The sequence below is a fragment of the Vulpes vulpes genome, chromosome 16 (assembly GCF_048418805.1).
Source record: "Vulpes vulpes isolate BD-2025 chromosome 16, VulVul3, whole genome shotgun sequence".
Taxonomy (NCBI): domain Eukaryota; kingdom Metazoa; phylum Chordata; class Mammalia; order Carnivora; family Canidae; genus Vulpes; species Vulpes vulpes.
The window spans coordinates 18611751-18632257 of record NC_132795.1 but is presented as its reverse complement, the minus strand read 5'-3'; the positions used below and the strand labels follow the sequence as shown (position 1 = coordinate 18632257).

The following is a 20507-nucleotide window of genomic DNA, read 5'->3' as shown; positions in this document are numbered from 1 at the left end:
GTTATTGGATTCCTCACCTCTGATTTTTTTTCTATCTCTTTGTTGAGGGTTTTATTGAGGTCTTCCATTCTTTTCTCAAGTCCAGTGAATATTTCTATGACCATTACTTTAAATTCTCTAACAGGCATATTATTTTACCTCTATTTGGTTTAGCTCCCTTGCTGTGACTGTTCCGTTCTTTCATTTGAAACATATTCCTGTCTCCTCATTTTGTCTCTCTCTGTCTGTTTCAATGTGTTAGGAAAGTTAGTTAAGTCTCCTGCTCTTGAAAGTAGTTCCCTACAATAAAATGTTGTTTCCTGTTGTTTCTATTCACCAGAACCCGATGCTTCAGGGGTGTTTCCTTTGTAGGTTATATGTGCCCCACTGTTGTGGCTCACTCAATTTTGCCTTCAGTCTAGGTGTGCAATGGTTCTCTTTGCCTGTTGTGGGCAGGGTTTAGTCCCTATATTGCTAGTGAGTCAGTCTGGGTCCACCTTGGGCTTAAGTTGAATCAGACCAGGTGTTTGCCAGAGCAGCAGTCACACCAAACTGCAAGGCTTTCTCCCTGTGCTGTTCCCTGAGAAGCTTTCACTGGTGGGCAGGGCCTGCAGTCTGACCAGATGTCTATCTCCAGACCACTGCTGGGCCCAGTTGTATGCATATATGCGATTATCTTCCTCTCGTCCCAGGACAGGAGTCATTTTGGAGTGGTTCTCATCCCTGCTGGGGTTGCTTTCACCCTGCCAGCCTTGTAGTACCACTTTGAATGGGTTCCAGCCAAGAGCATACTGAAAGGGGTAGGACTGCAGAGAACACAGAGCAGAGTGGGTGATGTTAGCACAGTCTGCTCTGGTCTGCTGTAGAAGAGGACCTGCAGCCACTGGAAGAGGCAGGCCAGGCTGGAGGGGGGCAGGTCCAGAGAAATACATAGGGTAGGATGCACGGTGTTAGCAAAGTAGGAAGGTCTGCATGGCCTACTGTGGGAGGTGACCTGGAGCTGAAGCATGGCTGGAGGGGGCATGTCTATAGATTGTGGGGGCAGGGCACACTGTTAGTAAGTTAGGTAGTATTGGCTCCAGGCTGGTTCCTGCAGTTGTCTGTGGCTTTATGCCAGGAGTTGGGGAGGGAAATGGTTCCCGCCAGCTTCTTTGTTCCTGGAGAAGTCCTCAATGATCCCTGCCTCTCCAGCACATGCTCTGAGATTAGTAAACAAATCCTCCTCTCCCTTACCCCAGGTGTTTTTCAAACTGTTGCTTCTAAGCTGTATCTCAGTGGGGCCTCTTTAAGAGCAGGGCCTCCATTTCCTCCAGCTGTCCTGGCTCTGCCTGAGCCAACTCCACTGATTTTTAAAGTTCTACGTGTTAAGTTCCATGGACTGTCCATGGACGGTAAGAACAAAGGGAAATTCGGCCCTGCTAGTTTTCAAAGCCAAATGTTATGGGGATACATCTTCCCCATGTAGGCTCCCTTGTCTGAGTCTGTTTCTCTGTGCCCAGAATGCCCCTCCCTCATGTCTTTTCCATTCCTTCTTTCTTGGATGTGGCTTCCCTACAATTAGCTGTGGGAAGTTTGTTCTAGTCTTTAGGTCATGTTCTGGGTTATTTACACTGATGTAGAGGTTATCTAATTGTATACATGAGATACATAGTGAGTTGAGGATCTTCTTACTCTGACATCTTCCCTGGAAGTCCCAAGACCCAAGATCTTAATGGCTTGGTGAATGGCTACAACTTCAGACAATGATGGAATATCCTTGTTCTTCTCAAGCTCTATTAAGATGAGGACAAACTTTAACCCAGCCATGATATTGCCTATAAGTCTAGAATTATACTGTACTTCAGGACAGAGTGTTTTGTAGGTTATCTTGCCACATTTAAAATTGACGCTTTTCTTAACTTTTCTACAATAAAGAATATAAGATGCTTATAATGGAGAGGTTCAGGGAAAATGTCAGAAGTTATTTAGTGTCTATTTAAATAAATTTTCAAATACTAAGAATAGCCTTTTAAAACTTTAATTTCTATTTAAATTATCAAATAGGTTTCAGATAAAAAACAATACTGGACAGTATGTAAAATCACGGAATTAGATTAGAATGGTGCTTCTTTATTCATTTGTCTCAAGATAAAAGGAATCTATTCAGATAGTGTTCAACCAGTTTTTAAACTAGGGAATCCACAATCATTCACTGACTTATTTCACAGTTTCACAAAATAGGATATTTTTCAACCTCAAACTCTTTTCTTCTGTTGCAATTTAAGTCCTAATGCTTCTCTCAGTGCAAATAAAAAATTAAGTAGGTAAATTATAGTAATAAGTAGGTATTTCACAGTTATTCTGTAAGATAACTTGAAAATAATTGAGGATATATTGAGTCAATCTGTTTACCAATTCAAATAAACAGATACTTGTTATAATTATCTGCTGTACCCAAAGTGCTGGGAGAACAAAATAAATAGTTAAAAAAAAAATACTCTTTGATACCAAGAAATTGGTAACCTAACAGGATTTTTTTTTTTTTAACTTTTGGGAGGGTAGGTGTGGAGGGAGCATCATAAGGATTTGGTAAAAGCTCTTAACTTTCTTCCATGAAAATGTAAACACACAAAAAATTTTACAAACAATTTTAGAAGATTCACCAAGTAGTTAACTTAAACTCGATTTAATATAAAGCTGAAAATCCCATTAATATGGTACATGTGATAGGAGTGTGTGCACAGATGACACTTTGTAATAAACTAAAATAATGAAACAAAAACTTGAGGTTTTAGTCACTAAAAGTACATAAAATATTTTTTGAAAATTTCTGCAGTGTTAAAAAGCAACTTATAGCAGTGAGTCACCATTATGCAATGGTTAATCTGTTGTGTCTCTAAAGACAGATTTATACAATTTAAAAAACCCAGTCACAGCATTAGTTTAGGAGCCAACTTTTTTTTCTTTTTTTTTTAAAGGAGCCAACTTTTTTGATGAGTGGCACTTAACATTATATGGCAAGGAATTTAAAATACTGGGAAGATTACAAATACCAAACCAGTAGAAAGCCACCTGCAATGAAGTAGCATAGTTACTAACCCACCTTTTTTAAAACTTAAGATACAATAAAACAAGATAAAAATACTTTACTGTTGTTTTAAAATGCAGCCAGGAATGAAATTTTGTCAATATTCTAGAATTATGTGATAGAAAATACATGCATGTGAGGATACTACTTATGTTGTAAAGTGTTGTAAATATCCATATTTACTAAGTTACGTAATAGACTTTGCTAAAATTTAGACTTTTAGATTTTAGGTTTTAAAACTTTTTAGCCAGCAATCTTAGTTTACAAAACAGATTTTAAATAATCCCTTTAGATGAACAGAACCTCTGTCACAAGTACTTTTTTGCTTTTAGACTCCTTAAAATAACCACAAAAGATAATACTTTGTGTTCTAAAGTTACCATTCGTTTACCTGTTAATGTTTTGGACATTTTCCCTTCATAGCAGCATTTAAAAATGGAACCTATATCCACATCCCTATGTCTACACAGTACACTTTTAGCACACAGTGAGGACTTAAAATCCTTAAACAATTTTTCAAACACTATTTCTAACCTGAGTGAGTTTGTCTAGCTCCCCTAGCCAGGCTCCAAACATTTTGTCCAGGTCCTGATCTTCCTTATCACTGTCTTCTTCAGCACCATGGTCAATTTCTTCATCTGATAACTGCTCCATCTGAAAGACAAAATGAGTGTAACAGGTTAAACTTGAAAAATTATGCCATACATTTTTTTTTAAGGATTTTATTTATTAGAGACAGAGAGAGAGAGAGAGAGAGAGAGGCAGAGACACAGGCAGAGGGAGAAGCAGGCTCCGTGCGGGGAGCCTGAAGTGGGACTCGATCCCCAGTCTCCAGGATCACACCCTGGGCTGAGGGCAGCGCTAAACCGCTGAGCCACCCGGGCCACCCGCCATGCCATACATGTTCTGATATATACTGTTAACTTTCTAGAATCAAACCTTCCAAACTAAAGATTATATTATACAAGGAAATTAGAAGTCATTAATGGAGACAGGGCTGACAAGTGAGTAGGAATGAGCAATTAAGTCTCAAATTTTTAGGAAATTGTAAAAGAACAAAATGTATCAGATTACTACCAGAATCACAAGTAACAAGAATTTTAAAACTGCAGAGTCCACCCATTAATCAGAGGATATTATAGTATAGCTTTCTCCACTAACAGATCCTGTAACACCCCAATCACCAGAGAAATAATTTCAGAAGACTTCAATCCAGCAGGTTATTATCTCACTTATTCTGTAAAAACCTAGATACAAGTAAGTATGTATCTTGCAAAACCTTAGTCCAAAAAGCACTTAAGAAAAAGACAAAATTTTTAATCTAGTTTAGTCTGTTGGATTTGTTCCTCTTACAGTGTTCTATCTTACTTTCTCATCAGTTCTGACAAAATCCAAGGAACTAGAGCTAGTAAGACTACTGAAATTAAAAACAAAAACAACAACAAAAAAAACTACAGAAAACTGGAATTGAAAACTTTAAATTTATATACAAAATTTCCTATATGTTGTGACTTTTCAAGTATAAGTCCTTGAAAGAAGAGAGATTTCATTTCTTCTCATCAGTAATGGGGTATCTGACGTGGAACCTGTATATTGTTTTGTGAAGAGAGGAAAAGATTACACAAAACAAAGTGAGATCAATGACTGAGACTTAAAATTCTTAAAGATTAATCTGATTAATGTAAAATATTTCAATGTTAAAGGCTCTGAGAATCTTTTAAAAAAAAAATCCCAGTATAGTTAACATACAATGTAGTGATTTAGCAATTCCATACACTACCCAGGGCTCATCACAAGTGTACTCCTTAATCCTCAACACCTATTTCACCCATCCCCTCACTTACATCCCTCTGGTAACTATCAGTTTGTTCTCTATAGCTAAGAATCTGTTTCTTGGCTTGTCTCTCTCTGAGAAAACTTTAGTAAAGCTTATTTTTGCTTAAACCAACATATTTCAAATTAATTTGACTACAAATCCTTTCCCTTCAATTTGGAGTAATATCTATTAACCTTCCAGGGACACAATAAGTATCATCATTCTACATTCCATATTCTTGACTCACGTTTCTGAAACGCAAATTTTGTTCCAGTGGATCTAGGCAATATTTGGGCTACCACCTGCCTGTTGGTTTAAACAATTCCTCAGAGGTTAAAGATATCCTTAATCTCAAATAAGAATCTGAACACATATTACACCTCCAAAGCAACAATCAACAAAAGTGACTGTGATCCTTAAAATGTGGTTATGAGATGTGAGGAACTTAATTATCTAATGAGATGTCATGAAGCTAAATGTTAACCCTTATTACATGAAATTTTGCAGAAAGGGTCAAGTAGTGTTACAAAAATCAAACTGAACTTAGTTCTAACAATATGGAAAATTAGATCATATCCCATTTAATCACTTAAGGGAGATAATTTTCATAAGCTTAATACTACAAAGGATCAGAACTTACCAGTATCTCTAATATTAACTGATAATTCTCACTTCTTAATTTCACTACTCTAAGCATGTATAAAACAGGGAATTCTCTCTTAACAAATGGAAAATATATCCACTAATATATTCCCAAAATCATACATTTGACTCTTAAAGAGATTTGGTTTTTATAATTCACTTGTGTTAATACTAGTTCTAGGATTTTTATTCATTAATGAGCTACTTACAGATCTATTACAATAGAAACCTGGTATCATACTTCATTAAGTTATCTACCAAGGAAAACATACAATGTTAGTATGAAGAAAAACCTCTTCTGACCAGGAGCTTAATAACTCAAATAACTGCTAGTTTGAGAACATCTAGGATTAGGAATATCGCCTTCATAATGAAGGCCAACAAGCGACAGAACTGAAAATTTAAAAGTCAACTTCCTCTTCCTCCCTAATCTTTAAAACTAAACACACTGGAATAACTCAGAAGCTAAAATATTCTAGGAGGAATTCTGCTTTGAGATAATGATACTTATGCCTGCACTTCCCTTCTGAGCACATAATTGCCCATAGCGAAGATGCTATACTGGTAAAAATAAAATAGGAATATAATTTTGCATATAGTTTTGCAGAGCATATGCAAAATAGTTCAAAATGAATATTTTTTTATGATTTTATTTATTTATCCATGAGAGACACACACAGAGAGAAAAGCAGGCTCCATGCAGGGAGCCTGACACGGGACTCGATCCTGGGTCTCCAGGGTTGTACCCTGGGCTGAAGGCGGCACTAAACCGCTGAGCCACTGGGGCTACCCTGAATAGAGTATTTTAAATTATTATGGAGCTAAATGGAACTATAGACTCCACATCAGAGACTGGTGGGTTTTTTTTTTTTTTTGAGTTTTTTTCATATTATTCAAACCCAATAATTACTTGGATTTTTAAATATCTCTCTACATATTTTCATTACAGTTTTATCTAGACTACTGCAGATTAAAGTAGAGGGAACTATGGCTAGGGAGCTGTTAATAACAAAGTCATAAAATAAATGGAAATTCTGAAGCAACTATTTGACTTTTATTATTTATGTAACTTTTGCCATTTTTTTTTCCATTCTTGAGTTTGTCACCATGTGGGTTATTTTACAAAAATTAAGACACCTATTCAGAGAGTTTTCCAGTAAAAATTTAGGTCCTACATTTCTTAATAGATCTATACCCTAAAATAGCATTTTCCCTTCTCTAGAAGTTTTAGTTGATCCTTATTCTCCTACACCCAGAAATGCCATCATTTCTGATTACTACACACACCAAATGAGAGCATCCCCCCAAATTTTCTTATAGGCTCTGTAGTGGTAAAGTCAGCAAATCTAGTACAGAAATTCATTCTCCATTATATATTGATGTCTGTCTCCAATTAGATCACAATTTTGAATCTGAATCTTCCCAGCATAATGGCCCAAATGGAAATGACGACAGCAGAAACTGTAAAAAAATAAAAATAAAAAATAACAGTCAACTGTCCCTGCAAAGGGGGAAAAACATTAAGGAAAAGAAAACAGAACTTATGAATCTTATTTTTAAAATAATTTGGATTTAAAAGAATAGCTTCTGATGTGATGTTTTTCCTTAATGATGTGGAAACAGGCCCAAAGAAACTATAATATATACTAGAACAAATATTATTAAATTATTCTATGACTATTAGATTAGGTAATTTGGGGGGGTAGATTTTAAAGTTCCACTTTAGGGGATCCCTGGGTGGCACAGTGGTTTAGCTCCTGCCTTTGGCCCAGGGCGCGATCCTGGAGACCCGGGATCGAATCCCACGTCGGGCTCCCGGTGCATGGAGCCTGCTTCTCCCTCTGCCTGTGTCTCTGCCTCTCTCTCTCTCTCTCTCTCTGTGTGACTATCATAAATAAATAAAAATTAAAAAATAAAATAAAAATAAAAATAAAGTTTCACTTTAATTGCCTGGTCCATTACATCTGAGGGAAGCTATGTCCTGAAAGAATAAATGTACCCTAACACAAATGAAAAAGTTTATTCCCCAAAGGGCACACTTAATGAATACAGAATAAAATCCAAAGACACTGGCATATCAAGAGAGCCCTTGATGATCCTGGCCTTCATGAACCTCTCTGATCTCTCTCCCCACTCTCCCTTCCAGCCACACTGTCCTCTGGAGCAGTTTAGAGTTGGGGAGGGTACGGATTCTGTTTTGAAGATAGATTGAAGGGTGCCTAGTAAATATCCAAATGGGAAAAAACAAGGAAGGGTTACTAGGACTCTAGTAATGAGAAGGTTTGGTTAGCCTGATTATTTCAAAATCATGTTTATTACAGAATAGTCACAGATTGCAGGTAATAATGATTGAACTCATATTTTAAACTAATTACATTTATTTTTTTCATGAAGTAAAAACAGAAATAATGGTGGAATGATCCACCACTGTTTATATGCTGGTTGGTTTCATTTCACACGTAACAGTCAGTAATTGTGCTTCAGTTACCACAGGTTAAAACTTACATGTAGCAAGCTTCACTACATATAACAAAACTTGTATGCCTTTGTATGAAATTATATTATTTCTGCTAAATTTTTTATGAAGTTAATTATTCAAGCATATTTTCCCTATTCGCCTTCCTCTTGGGAGATATTTTGATTTACTATTCAATTTCCTCACTGCGAGACAGAACAGTGATCTTTATCAAGAAGGCTGGGCTTAGAGTAGGGCTTAAGAACTTGAATACATATATTCCAGGTAGGGTAAATTCTAAAAGAGCAAAGGGGAAAGTCTGTGTTTCTAAAATGTCATGAGATTGACTCAAATAAAACAAGAGTAAAAAGTGAGATTTAAAAGTCAAAAACTAAGGTCATATATATATGACCTTGAAAGCCAAGTCTATTCTTTACCTCCAAAGGCAACCATATTGTTAAACACAGAAGCCAAGGGGCAGGGGGAGAAATCATATTTTAGTCAGAGGACATGATGTTTGTGTAAGAGTTATTAAAGAAGGGAAAGACCAACAGAAGGCTACTGTAAACATTATGTAGAGATAACTATAGAAATGGAAATTAAAGTCCTCAGAGGAAATACAACTTACACAAGTCATATATTAAAGAGTGTTAAGAAAAATACACGGTACTGAATGAGGATGCCTTATTTATTACTGAACTCTTTTTGTTCCTGTAACACTTCAAAAATAATTGTTTTGTAAAAATAAATATCCTGAAAACCACATTAAATCTCTCAGAAGGCAGGAGGAGTGCAAAGCTCTCACTACAGCATTTCACTAGGTCTAACATGTTCAATGTTCCAAAGAGGCAAGAGACACTTTGATTTTATTTAATGTTTGCTGTTCATCTACAGCAGTGCGACACTGGGGGGATAGAGATGGACATGATAGCCTCTGTCTTTAAGGAATACACAAGCAAGTAGGGGACAGACAAGGGAACCAACAACAATAAAACACTGTTTTAAGTGCTATAACAGAGGTATGTTATGTGACTGTAGTTTAGCTCAGTTTGAGGAGACAAGAAAGGGATGATGCTTCAGTCCAGACCTGAAGAATGAATATGCAAAGCAGAGAAGGAGAAGGGTGTTTTGGGTGGAGGGACCAGTAAGTTCAAGGGTATAAAGCTGTGACAAAGTAAGACATATTGAGAACGCTAAGTGACTTAACATTTCTAATGCATAAGATGTGTGGTGTAGACCCATGGAAAAGGAGACTGGAGAGGATTTAGGGGCAAAATTAAAAGCCATACCAAAGAGTTTAAATTTGACACTGTACTGTATAGCAATGTTATTTCCAATTGTGGTCTGCTGATGACCTACATCAAAATTATCTGCAGTCCTTCTTGTAAAGTCAGTTTTAAAATGGCCTGTCCAAGATCTACCAAATACTAATTTCCAGGATTCTGGGACATTTTTAACAAGTCACCCCAGATATTCCTTATGACCACTGAGGTCTGACAACTGCTGCAGTGTGTTATGCTACAATCATTGGGAGGACTTGCAAGACAAAAGTAATGCAGTTTCACACTCCCACAGTTCAGTTAAAGGCAAAGTACGACATGGACTTCCAAAGCCCATAAAGAAATTAGGCATTGACAAGATCCCTTCATTAACATACCCCAATTACTCCTCCTCCATTACCACAGTCCCATGCTTCTTCTGAAAGTTATTCATTTAGATAGAAATTTTAGTTCTTTATGTCCAGTTATATTTCAGTAATTCTGACAAAACCATTTTTTGAAAAACCTGTGATGCTGCTCTACTTGATAATTTCCAAGAAAAACAGGCAATGGAGAAGGGAGGCTAAAAAGACTTCCCAGTTCAAGGAGTGCTCCTAACTGTGCAAGATACAACTCTTGCAAAATAAAGCAGGAGGAAGGAAACCTCAGACAAAAAAAACAGTAAGAAAAAAACTCTGTTAAAATTAGTAAGGCACAAAAAGAGGAAGACTCATCAAAAGGAGGAGGGAGGAAGTCAGAGCAGTGAAGGAAAAGGGGAGAAATAGGACACACCATAATGTAAAATGCAGCGAGAACTGTGGGGGATGGAGGGCCATTAACTACTCATCTGACTAGGGCACCCAGAAAGAGGTGTTCTTGATTCATTTCTTTCTTGACCTACAACTTTTCAACAAAGAACACAGTTCTGCCATGAACTAAATGGCATCATTTGTAAACTGCCCAAATGGAAACTGGGAATTTAATGAACCAATTGAATTTACATGAGTTCATCACAGAATCAAGATATTAAAGTGTGTTGTATGTACAGCAACATCTTCCTCAGGTTTTATCTTTTAATTTTGTTGGCTGGTGTTTGGTTTTTTTGAAGACACTGCTAAAAGTTTTATTTTTAAGTTATCAAATATGTAAATTCTTTTCCTGGTGAATTCTTACACTGTTTCGGTGAGTTAATTCTTCTTGACCCAGAAATCAGATAAATGTTTATGTAAATTTTTATTTTATTATTCATTCTTTTCTGTAGTTATTACATTTAACATAGGTAGCTGAGTTTGGCATTAGAGACCTTAAATTGATTTTTCCCAAAATTTAGTTTTTTAAAATGTATATGTATTTTTTATATACACCAGGTTCTTTCCATTGTGTACCTATTCTTAAAATAAACGTAACTTTGTATTTTATTAATTTATAGAGCAGATAAGTAAAAAAAATTTAAAAAGTCAAAAGTTGCTTTTTGTAAATCAATCACTGAAGTATTCTCTGTTAAGGTTAGTGGCCCTCAACAGAAATGGCCCAAGTTTTACTTAGGGTCCAACACTTTCAATACTTTGCCTACAAACTGCATTATGCCAAATACTATGCAGAACACAAAGAAGGCAAAAAATACATTCTATGATTTCAAAGACAATTAATTCTAACTGTGGGAGACATGGTTAACACTGAATGAAGCACCCTGATAAAAAAATTCTCTAGGAACAAAGTTCCTTTTGTAGGCCTGAGCATGAAGCAAATTTAAGGGAAGCTATGGTTTCTGAAATGTTGAAAGGGGACCAAGAAGGAAATAATGTCCTTGTTATTCCAAGGCTTCATAGGAGCAATATGAGTAAATTGGCCACCAGGAAACTTATATAGCCTCATCCTCTGGGAGTGAGCTGACATCTGGAACTAAGTTTTGTAGTTTCTACATGGAATGAAACCTCCCTAATGAATAAAAAAGTGTGCTATTTTTGGGCTGGCCATGGTGGAAACCTTCCTTACCCAGAGGAAAAAGAAATACTAGGGGAGGTGATTCACCCCTTATGCTATCTCTTTTATTTATGTTTCAGTTTTTGACAACCAAAGATGTAACTAACACATCTTCTTCATTATCATGTACATTAACTCTAAGGTAAACTAAAGATCACATAAAAAGGCATAAAAACAAATAAGTATTGTTTTTAACAGTTCTTCATAATGTCTAAAGAGAGCTATAAATCAAATCAAAGGTAATTTGTTAATGTAATGTTTTATCAAGCACTTATATGCACCTCTGGCAAAGGAATTCCTTTCACAGAATAATGAACCATATTCGTTTATTTATTTATATTGGATTTTTCATAATATTGGATACTGTTAATCTATTAAACCCCAAACAGGAACACCTTATCTGAAATGAAAAACAAAAACAAAAACAAAAAACAAGCTAAGTTCAATGGTCTACAAAGAAACTCCTAACATTCCTAATAAATAAGAAGTTCTAATGATCAATCTTATAATTGCTAATTGCAAAGTAGAACATAAACAATAATCTGAAATCACAGAGCAACTAAAAAAAAACCCGATAAACAAAAACAAATAATAGTAAGTAATATTTTTGTTTAATACTCCAGCTTTTTAAGTTCAAGAACTGTTGAGAGAATTAATTTCTGGTTGTTTTAAACTACCCCGTATGTGTTGGGTTGTTAGAGCAGTCCTAGGAAACACATACAATCACTATACGTATCTGTAGAAATGGGGCTTCCATGACTGCTTCCAGAAATGTTCATCTTGCTTATTATTCTGCTCCATACTTGGGACCTTTCCTGCTATTCTACATGCATATCAGTTATCTTTGGAAATAACTGATATTATGCATGTACTCTCCAACTTCAACTGGAGGGAGAGTGCTAGACAATAATAGCCTGTGGCTTAGGAGCCTTTTAGGCTACATTTTGAATCATCCCTATGAACTCTGGGTTTCAAAGAGATAGAAGTAAATACAGGAGTAGTAGAAATAAACATAGATACGTGTTTATGTGTGTTTGTAGGTATCCCCACTCAAAAAGCCTAGTAGCAATGACACCCCAATTAGCAATTAGCATACCTACCACCCAGTTTTTGGTTTTTCTAAATACATACTCTAGCTAAAAAAGAACGAGGGACCTTTGAAGTAATGATTCAAAGGCTGGGGCTGGGGAAAAATAAGATGAGATCCTAGAATATCTTCTTGTGCCAGGAAGTCATAAGGACGTAAAAACCAGCCTAAAGGGGGGCCCTAGAGCATAAAATGGAACAACTTAAGCATCAAAATAAATTATGACAGGAAGAAACTATCACTGAATAAAATAAGAATCCACAAATCCATACTGATATAAATAAATACATGGGAAGAAAAGCTCTGCCTTATAGGATGCCAATGAATTAAAACAGATAAAATGACAGAAGGTCACCACTTGCAACCATTCTAATAACAACTGATTCAGCTAAGCATTGGTAGATGCTAAAACTTATGGGTGAAAATTTGATAAGACTATTTACAAACTGTCAAGATATCTCCCCATAAATTACTAGGTGACATTGCCTGACCCAAGTCATAAATGTTAACATCACTAATATTGGGGCAAACCCGTATCATATGCTTCCTGTGATATAATGCACCAAGAAGATACATTATCATTTTATGGTATTCCTGACAAAAATGCATTACTTGAATCAAATCATAAGACATTTTACAAAATAACTGGCCTACAGTTAAACGTGAAGTTTAAGAACACAAAGGCTGAGTATGTGTTCCAGTTTAAAGGAAACCTAAAGAGACTTGACAACTAAATGCAATGCTTGATCCTGGACTGGATCCTGGACCCCGAGAAAATATGTAAACATATAAACTTAGCTATAAAGGACATTGGGACAACCGCCAAAATTTGACTATGGGCTGTCGATTAGATCATGTATTATGTTGATGTTACATTTCCTGATTTTGATACTACTACTGAAGTTATATAAGACAGCATCTTTGCTCTTAGGAAACACGCACTGAAGAATTTAGTCATAAAGGGGCACAAGGTCTGCAACTCATTTTCAAATGGCTCAGAAAAAAAATATATGTGTGTATAAATACGTATATATAGAGGAATAATAATCAGGCAAAAAGTAAACAATAAGTGAATCTAGATAAAGGGAATGTGGAGTTCTTTGTACTCTTTTTACAACTTTTCTGTAAGTTTCAAATTATATCAAAATAAATTTAGAGAGGGAGGGAGAATAGAAGAGATAAAGTCAGTCTGTCCTCAAGAAACTGTACTTTAGTTAGGAAAACACAGTATCTCAACTAATACATTGTTTAAAACTCAGAAATAAACTTAAGGGAAAAAAAAATAGGCTGACAAACATTTTTACCAAATAAAATAATGCATTCTAAGGTCCCTAAAAAATAACTGCGTATTTCTCTAACACATGATTTTTATTATCCTATGCATATATTACCATTCCTAAATTGCATTTGCCTGGTTCACTCAGTAACATTTTTAGTTTATTTTGGTCATCATTAAATTAGTCTTAATGCAAATAAAAGCTTACCACTTTAGAAAAATAACTACTCAACAGACTTTCTTTCATAGAGGCAAAGCCAATCATTTCTAACCTTTAGATAAAAAAAACAAGTAACTAAAAAAAAAAGTTGGTTATTGTCACAGTAGGTCAGGAAGAAACCAGAATTCATTCTAAATCAAAGACTAGTACACTTGACCCGTGAACAACATAGGTTGAACTGAGTGGGTCCATTTTCATACAGATTTTTAAGATAAATACAGTACAGTACTATAAATGTATTTTTTCTCCCTTATGATTTTAAGATGTTCTTTTCTTTAGTTTACTTTACTATAAAAATATAACATGTAATACATATAACATTCAAAGTATGTGTTAATCAACTGTATATTAGTGATATATCCTCTGGTCAACAGTAGACTATTAGTTACATTTTGAGGGAGTCAAAAGTTAAACTCAGATTTTTCATCGTATGGGAGTCAGCACCCTAGTCTCTGCACTGTTCAGGATCAACTCTATTTAATCAAATAAGAAGGCTTACTAAATAAGGACTTCAAGATGAGTTTTTAAGTCGCTTTAAGAATTTTGTTACTACATGTGAGAACCAAGGGAGTAAAACACTTGTACCTTGCTTTTATTTGTTCACATTTTCCCTGAGCTCTTGCCCAACATCCAGATAGCAAGTGCCAGTGTTGACATATCCCCTATTCAACAAAGCTGTCTGCTTTATTTCATCTATCTCATAACATACAAATCCTAGGAAAGACATTTACAACACATTGCTGATAGAAGATACGTTCAATATAATTCCCCATGCAATCAACCAACCCATCTAAATAAAAGTCACATCACTATATTATTACAGAATCATTCATCAGTGTCAGCATCAGAAAGCTCAACTATTTTTCTGAGTGTTTGCCCTCTGTCTTATATTGATGACTATCTTGGTTCAGATCCATACCAAACAGTCCTCAGATTATTCTACCAACTTCCTAACTGACCTCTTTTTAAAATCCGTCACTGTCAAACTAATCTTCCCTAAAAACTTTTTTCATGCCATGATTCTGCTCAAACACCTGCAGGGTTCCCCATGACATTCTGAAGTAAGTACAAACTTTACACCAAATGATTTCACACCCTCTCTGACATGGCCTCAACTTAAATTTTCAACCTTATTTTCTACCCTTCAAACAATCTAAACTACTTAGTATTCTCAAAAAACAAGCGATGCTTTCTTAACTTGGTCTTTGTTCATGTTTTCAACCTGATTGCAACACCTCAGCCTATCAAAAGAATGAGAGAATACATTTCTCTCCCTAAAAACCCACTAAAATGACAGTAAACAATTACAAAAGGGAATAAGCTCAAAGGCAATGAAAGCTAGAAATGGCAAAAGCTTAACCAAAGATCAGAGATTCTGGCAAATTTCTGGAAGACAGAAACAGGTAGAATCATACAGGGAGATGAACCAGACCAGAAGCCATCAAAGCAAGCATTTTCACTCAATATTTATTCAAGAAATATACATTAAGCATACACTATTTGCCAAACATCGTTCTTGAAGCTTGGGTTACAGTTACAAATGTGACAAACAAGGGACCGACTAACAATGAACTTAGATTTTTTAGTCAAAGTAGAGAAATATTAAACAACAAAAACCAAACAAAAAAATAAGACCCATAACAAGCGTGGTGAAAATTAAGTTAGAGTTGTATGGAAAGTCACAGAGTAGCTATTTTAGACTGGATGTACAAAGAAGGCTTCTTTAAGTAGTGACATTAAACTGAGATATGAATGACGAGAAGGAATCAGACATGCACAGATCAGAGAGAAGATCATTTCTAGTAGAAGATACAAGTTTAGTGTATCAGAGAGTAGGAAGAAAAATTAGTTTGATAGGAAGAGAGGGCCATATTATTTAAGTATTTGTAAACCAAGAAATAGATTTTGGATTTTATTCTAAGGAAGCCCTCTTCATGGCAATAAGAAGTCATCCCTCACAAAAGGCTACAGAAGTGGGGACCATTCTTGGAGTTTGAGCATAGAATGGGCAAAGGAATGGAGGTGGGGAAAAAGGATGCTGGACAAGAGCCATTATTCCCCACACTGACATTGGATTCCAGGGAAATTTTGGCATTCGCTTCCGGGTTAATGAAACTAGAAAAAACAACTCAAGCAAACTTAAATGCCTTCAGGCGTCAGATGACTAATATAAATACCAGTAGTAACCAAATATAAAATAGGGAGTGGTAGGTAGGGCCTGAGAACTAGAGGACACAACCTCAACTAAAAACATTCAAGTTTTAGAAGGTTTATTCTAGAATTAGATGGTAAAGTTGTACAAACTTGTAAATACAGTAAAACCCACTAAATTTTACACTTTAAAAAAATGAGTATTATATCTCAATTAAAAAAAAAACAAAAAAAGTTTAAGCATAATCCTTCTAAACAAAACAAGTTAGATGCTACTTCCTCCAAGAGACCCATGAACTTTGTACCTCTCTATGGCTTTTACAGCAAATCAGCCTTATATTATGTGGTGGTTATTTGTGCACTTGCCTTATCACCCTCCACACCCAAGTAGGTTGCAGACTTCAGGAGAGATACCATATAGTAGTTCTCATTTGTCACCCCAGAGCAACTACCAAAGAGGCAGATTCTTTCTTCATCTGAATTTCAACTTTTTTTCTATTAAATATTTCCAATCTAAGATGACTCCAAACCTACGATGACATCTAATTTCAAAGGATTCAAAACTAAAGCTGCACTTCTTAAAAAAAATAAAGGCTAATTTATCCAATTTTCAAGAAGTACTAATTTCAAGGAACCAACACATTTAAAATTAATTTCCCTATCAACAGAATGATTTTTAAAAAATCAAAGAAATTACTACAATACACTTTGGTACTGGTGGAATAGTTTGATGATATTTCTATAAGGCTATCTGTTTCTAGGGATAGGTTTGACTCAATAGGTGTATTAATAATATGACTCTCCTAAAGAGTAACAAATGAGTCATAATATGGGTTCCTGTACAGGATACAAACCTAACTCAAACTAATTTTAAACAAAGAATCAAATCAAATTCAAAGTATAAGGATATTTATCAATGTGTTTAACACACTGAAGCTCTTCTCTCAATTTTCTTCAGCTCCTTTGCTCTCCTTTTCAAGGTTTCATTCCAAAATGCTGTACTATTCCACAACCTGCTTTATTATCTCCATTTCTTTAGATTTTTCTCTTCCCATTCTGTCAAATTTTTTCTCTCCATATCCATGAAAGAAGCTACTCTCAATACCTAAATTTCACACAATTGCTAAAATAGACTTTAAGAATTAGCCAGAACTCTGAATTCACACAATTGCTAAAATAGATTTTTAGAATTAGCCAGAACTCTGAATAGAAACTCAAGGTTGGGAAAAAATCACTTTACTAGTGAATCCCACATACAGTCGTAGTTTCTCCTCCATCTTTCTTTGTCAGTATTTTACTCTGGCAGGAGTCAGAAATCCAACCAGATATGGCTCATTATTCCTGACATTAACCAGCCACAAATGGAAATGGGTAATATTTAATGGTTAAGAATTGCTTTGGGTGAAAATATGGGGAAAAAGCTACTGAAATTTTCAGAATGAGTTTGTAGGGTGTTTAAACAACAAATGCTAAAACATCCTCTAAAATTTTAACACAAAGTGGTTAACAAGAAAACTCAAGTTGGGGCACCTGGGTGGCTTAGCTTAGCCTCTGACTCTTGATCTCAGAATTGTGAGTTCAAGCTCTGTGTTGGGCTCCATGCTAGATGAGGAGCCTACTTAAAAACAAAAGAAAGAAAAAAGAAAACTTAAGTAAGTAAATCTTTCATTTTTTTATGCTCCACTTTTGAACTAGTAAAGATAAAACCTTCATTATCTTATACCACTGAAAGGGTCCATTTAAAGAAAGTATGCAACATCTTCCTAGCCCAAGTCATCTAGGACTAAACAAGGAGTCAGGAAAGACTGGAAATTCTTTTTCTGCCACTAACTACAACTTCAGGCTAAATCATTTAAATCCTTAGTTCTCATTTTAATATGCAAAAGAAAAGATGGACTAGCAAATCCAAAGACCTCCCCCAATCCTTTCCAACCCATTTTTGTCTGAAGTTTTATTTCTCAATTACTGACTTAACTCTAAATAGTCTTAGAGGAGTAAGTGACTCCATCAAGCATAATAACATTCACATTATACGGATCTCAGAAGAAGATGGGAGAAAATGTGGGCAGAAAACTTATTTGAAGAAATAATAGCTGAAAACTTCCCCAATTTGGGGAAGGAAACAGATATCCAGATCCAGAAGGCACAAGATTCATCCTATAGTCAACCCAAGGAGGTTCACACCAAGACACATAATAATTAAAATAGCAAAAAGTAGACATAAAGAAAGCATTTTGAAAGCAGCAAGAGAAAAGCAAACAGTTACATATGGGAAATCCCATAAAGCTATCAGCTGATTTTTTTTCAGCAGAAACTTTGCAAGCCGAAGAAAATAGCATGATATATTCAAAATACTGAAAGGGGAAAAAAAATCTGCAGCCAAGAATACTCTACCCACTAAGGCTGTCAGTCAGAAGAGCCAAACAGACAAAAGTTACAGGAATTTATTACCATTAAGCAGCCCTACAAAAAAAAAGGGACTCTTTGGGTGGAAAGACTGTAAATAACGGTAAGAAAAAGTAGGAAGCAGAAATGCAGTAAAATAAGCATATTCCTAAAAATCAGTCAAGGGATTCACAAAATAAAAGGATATAAAGTAGGACACCATATACCTAAATCGTGAGGAAGAGAAGAATAAAGAATGGGTTCAAATTTAAGTGATCATCAACTTAAATAAACTGCTATATACTGAAGATGTTAGATACAAACCTAATATACAAATAAAAAAACATTAATAAAGAATAAAGAGAAAGGAATCCAAGTATATTGCTAAAGAAAGCCAACATGAAAGAGAGCAGAGAAGGATCAGAGAAAATCTATAAAAATGACCACAAAACAAGTAACAAAATGGCAATAAATACATATCTATGAATAATTACTTTGAATGTAAATGGATTAAATGCTTCAATCAAAAAAGACAGGGTGACAGGGTGGGTAAAGAAACAAGACCTATCTATACGCTGCCTACAAGACTTTCTTTTGAAAGTGAGGGGATGGAGAAACATTTACCATGCAAGTGGATAGTAAAAGAAAGCTGGGGTAGCAATACTTATATCAGAAAAATAGACTTTAAAACAAAGACTAACAAGAGATCAAAAAGGACACTACATAAAAGGGACAATCCAACAAGAAGATATAACAACTGTGAATATTTATGCACCCAACATGAGAGTACACAAATATATAAAACAGTTAATGACACACAAAAGGAAATAATTAACAGTCATAAAATAATAGTAAGGGACTTTAACATCCCACTTAAATCAACGGACAGCTTATCTAAACAGAAAATCAACAATGAAACAGTGGCTTTGAATGACACACTGAACCAGATAGATTTAACAGGTGTATTTTGAACATTCTATCCTAAAACAACCTTCTTTTCAAGTGCACATGGAATAGTCTTAAGAATAGATTACATACTAGGCCACAAAACAAGTCTCAACAAATTAAAAAAAAATGAAGTCACATCATACATCCCTTCTCATCACAACACTATAAAACTAGAAATCAACCACAAGAAAAAATCTGGAAAGAGTATAAATACATAGAGGCTAAATATCATGCTACTACACAATAAAATGAGTCAACCAAGAAATCAAAGAATAAAAAATTACACAGAAATAAATGGAAATGAAAACACAATGATCCAAAATCTTTGGGATGCAGCAAATGTGGTTCTAAGGGGGAAGATTATAGCAATACAGGCCTACCTCAAAAAGCAAGAAAAATCTCAAGCAACTTAACCTTATACCTAAAGTTAGAAAAAAGGACAAAAAAACCCCAAAACCAGCAAAAGGAAGGAAATAATAAAGATTAGAGCAGAACTAAATGATACAGAAACTAAAGAAACAACAAATCAATGAAACCAGGAGATGGTACTTTAAACAGATCAACAAAATTGATAAACCTCTAGCCACACTGTTTAAAAAAAAAAAAGAAAGAAAGAGAAGACCCAAATAAAATCATTAAGAAGAGAAATAACAATCAATGCCAATTATACAAACAACTGTAAGAAAATATTATGAAAGTCTATATGCCAATAAATTGGAAGACTTAGAAGAAATGGATCAATTCCTAGAAACATATAACCTACCAAAACTAAAGCAGGAAGAAATAGAAAATTTCAACAGACCAATTATGAGAAAAAGATTCATTCAGTAATCAAAAAACTCCCCAAAAAACAAAAGTCTAGGACCAGATAATTCACAGGCAAATTCTAGCAAACATTTAAGAAGAGCTAATACCTTTACTTCTCAAACTATTCCAAAAAATAAAAGAGAAAGAAAAACTTCCAAATTCATTCAATGAGGCAATCACCCTGATACAACCCTGATACCGCCCTGATCAGATAAGGATACCCCCCAAAAAAGAGAACTACAGGCCAGTATCTCTCATGAGTACCAAAGCAAAAATCCTCAAGAAAATATTAGTAAACTGAATCCAACAATATATTAAAAAAAGAAATAAAAGGCATCCAAATTGGTAAGAAGTAAAACTTTTTTTTTAGAAGTAAAACTCTTAATATTTGCAGATGACATAATATATATATAGAAAAATCTAGAGTGAACA

General features: G+C 35.0%; 1 protein-coding gene across 5 annotated transcripts in view; it reads right to left on the bottom strand.

The window, feature by feature from the left end:
* Positions 1–20507, bottom strand: part of RAPH1 (Ras association (RalGDS/AF-6) and pleckstrin homology domains 1) — a 97327-nt gene that overhangs the window by 56988 nt on the left and 19832 nt on the right. For all 5 annotated transcript variants that reach the window (XM_072741986.1, XM_072741982.1, XM_072741984.1 and 2 more), the window contains exon 2: positions 3581–3700. In XM_072741986.1, coding sequence (XP_072598087.1) covers positions 3581–3700 — 120 coding nt within the window. The remainder of the gene's footprint in view (positions 1–3580; positions 3701–20507) is intronic.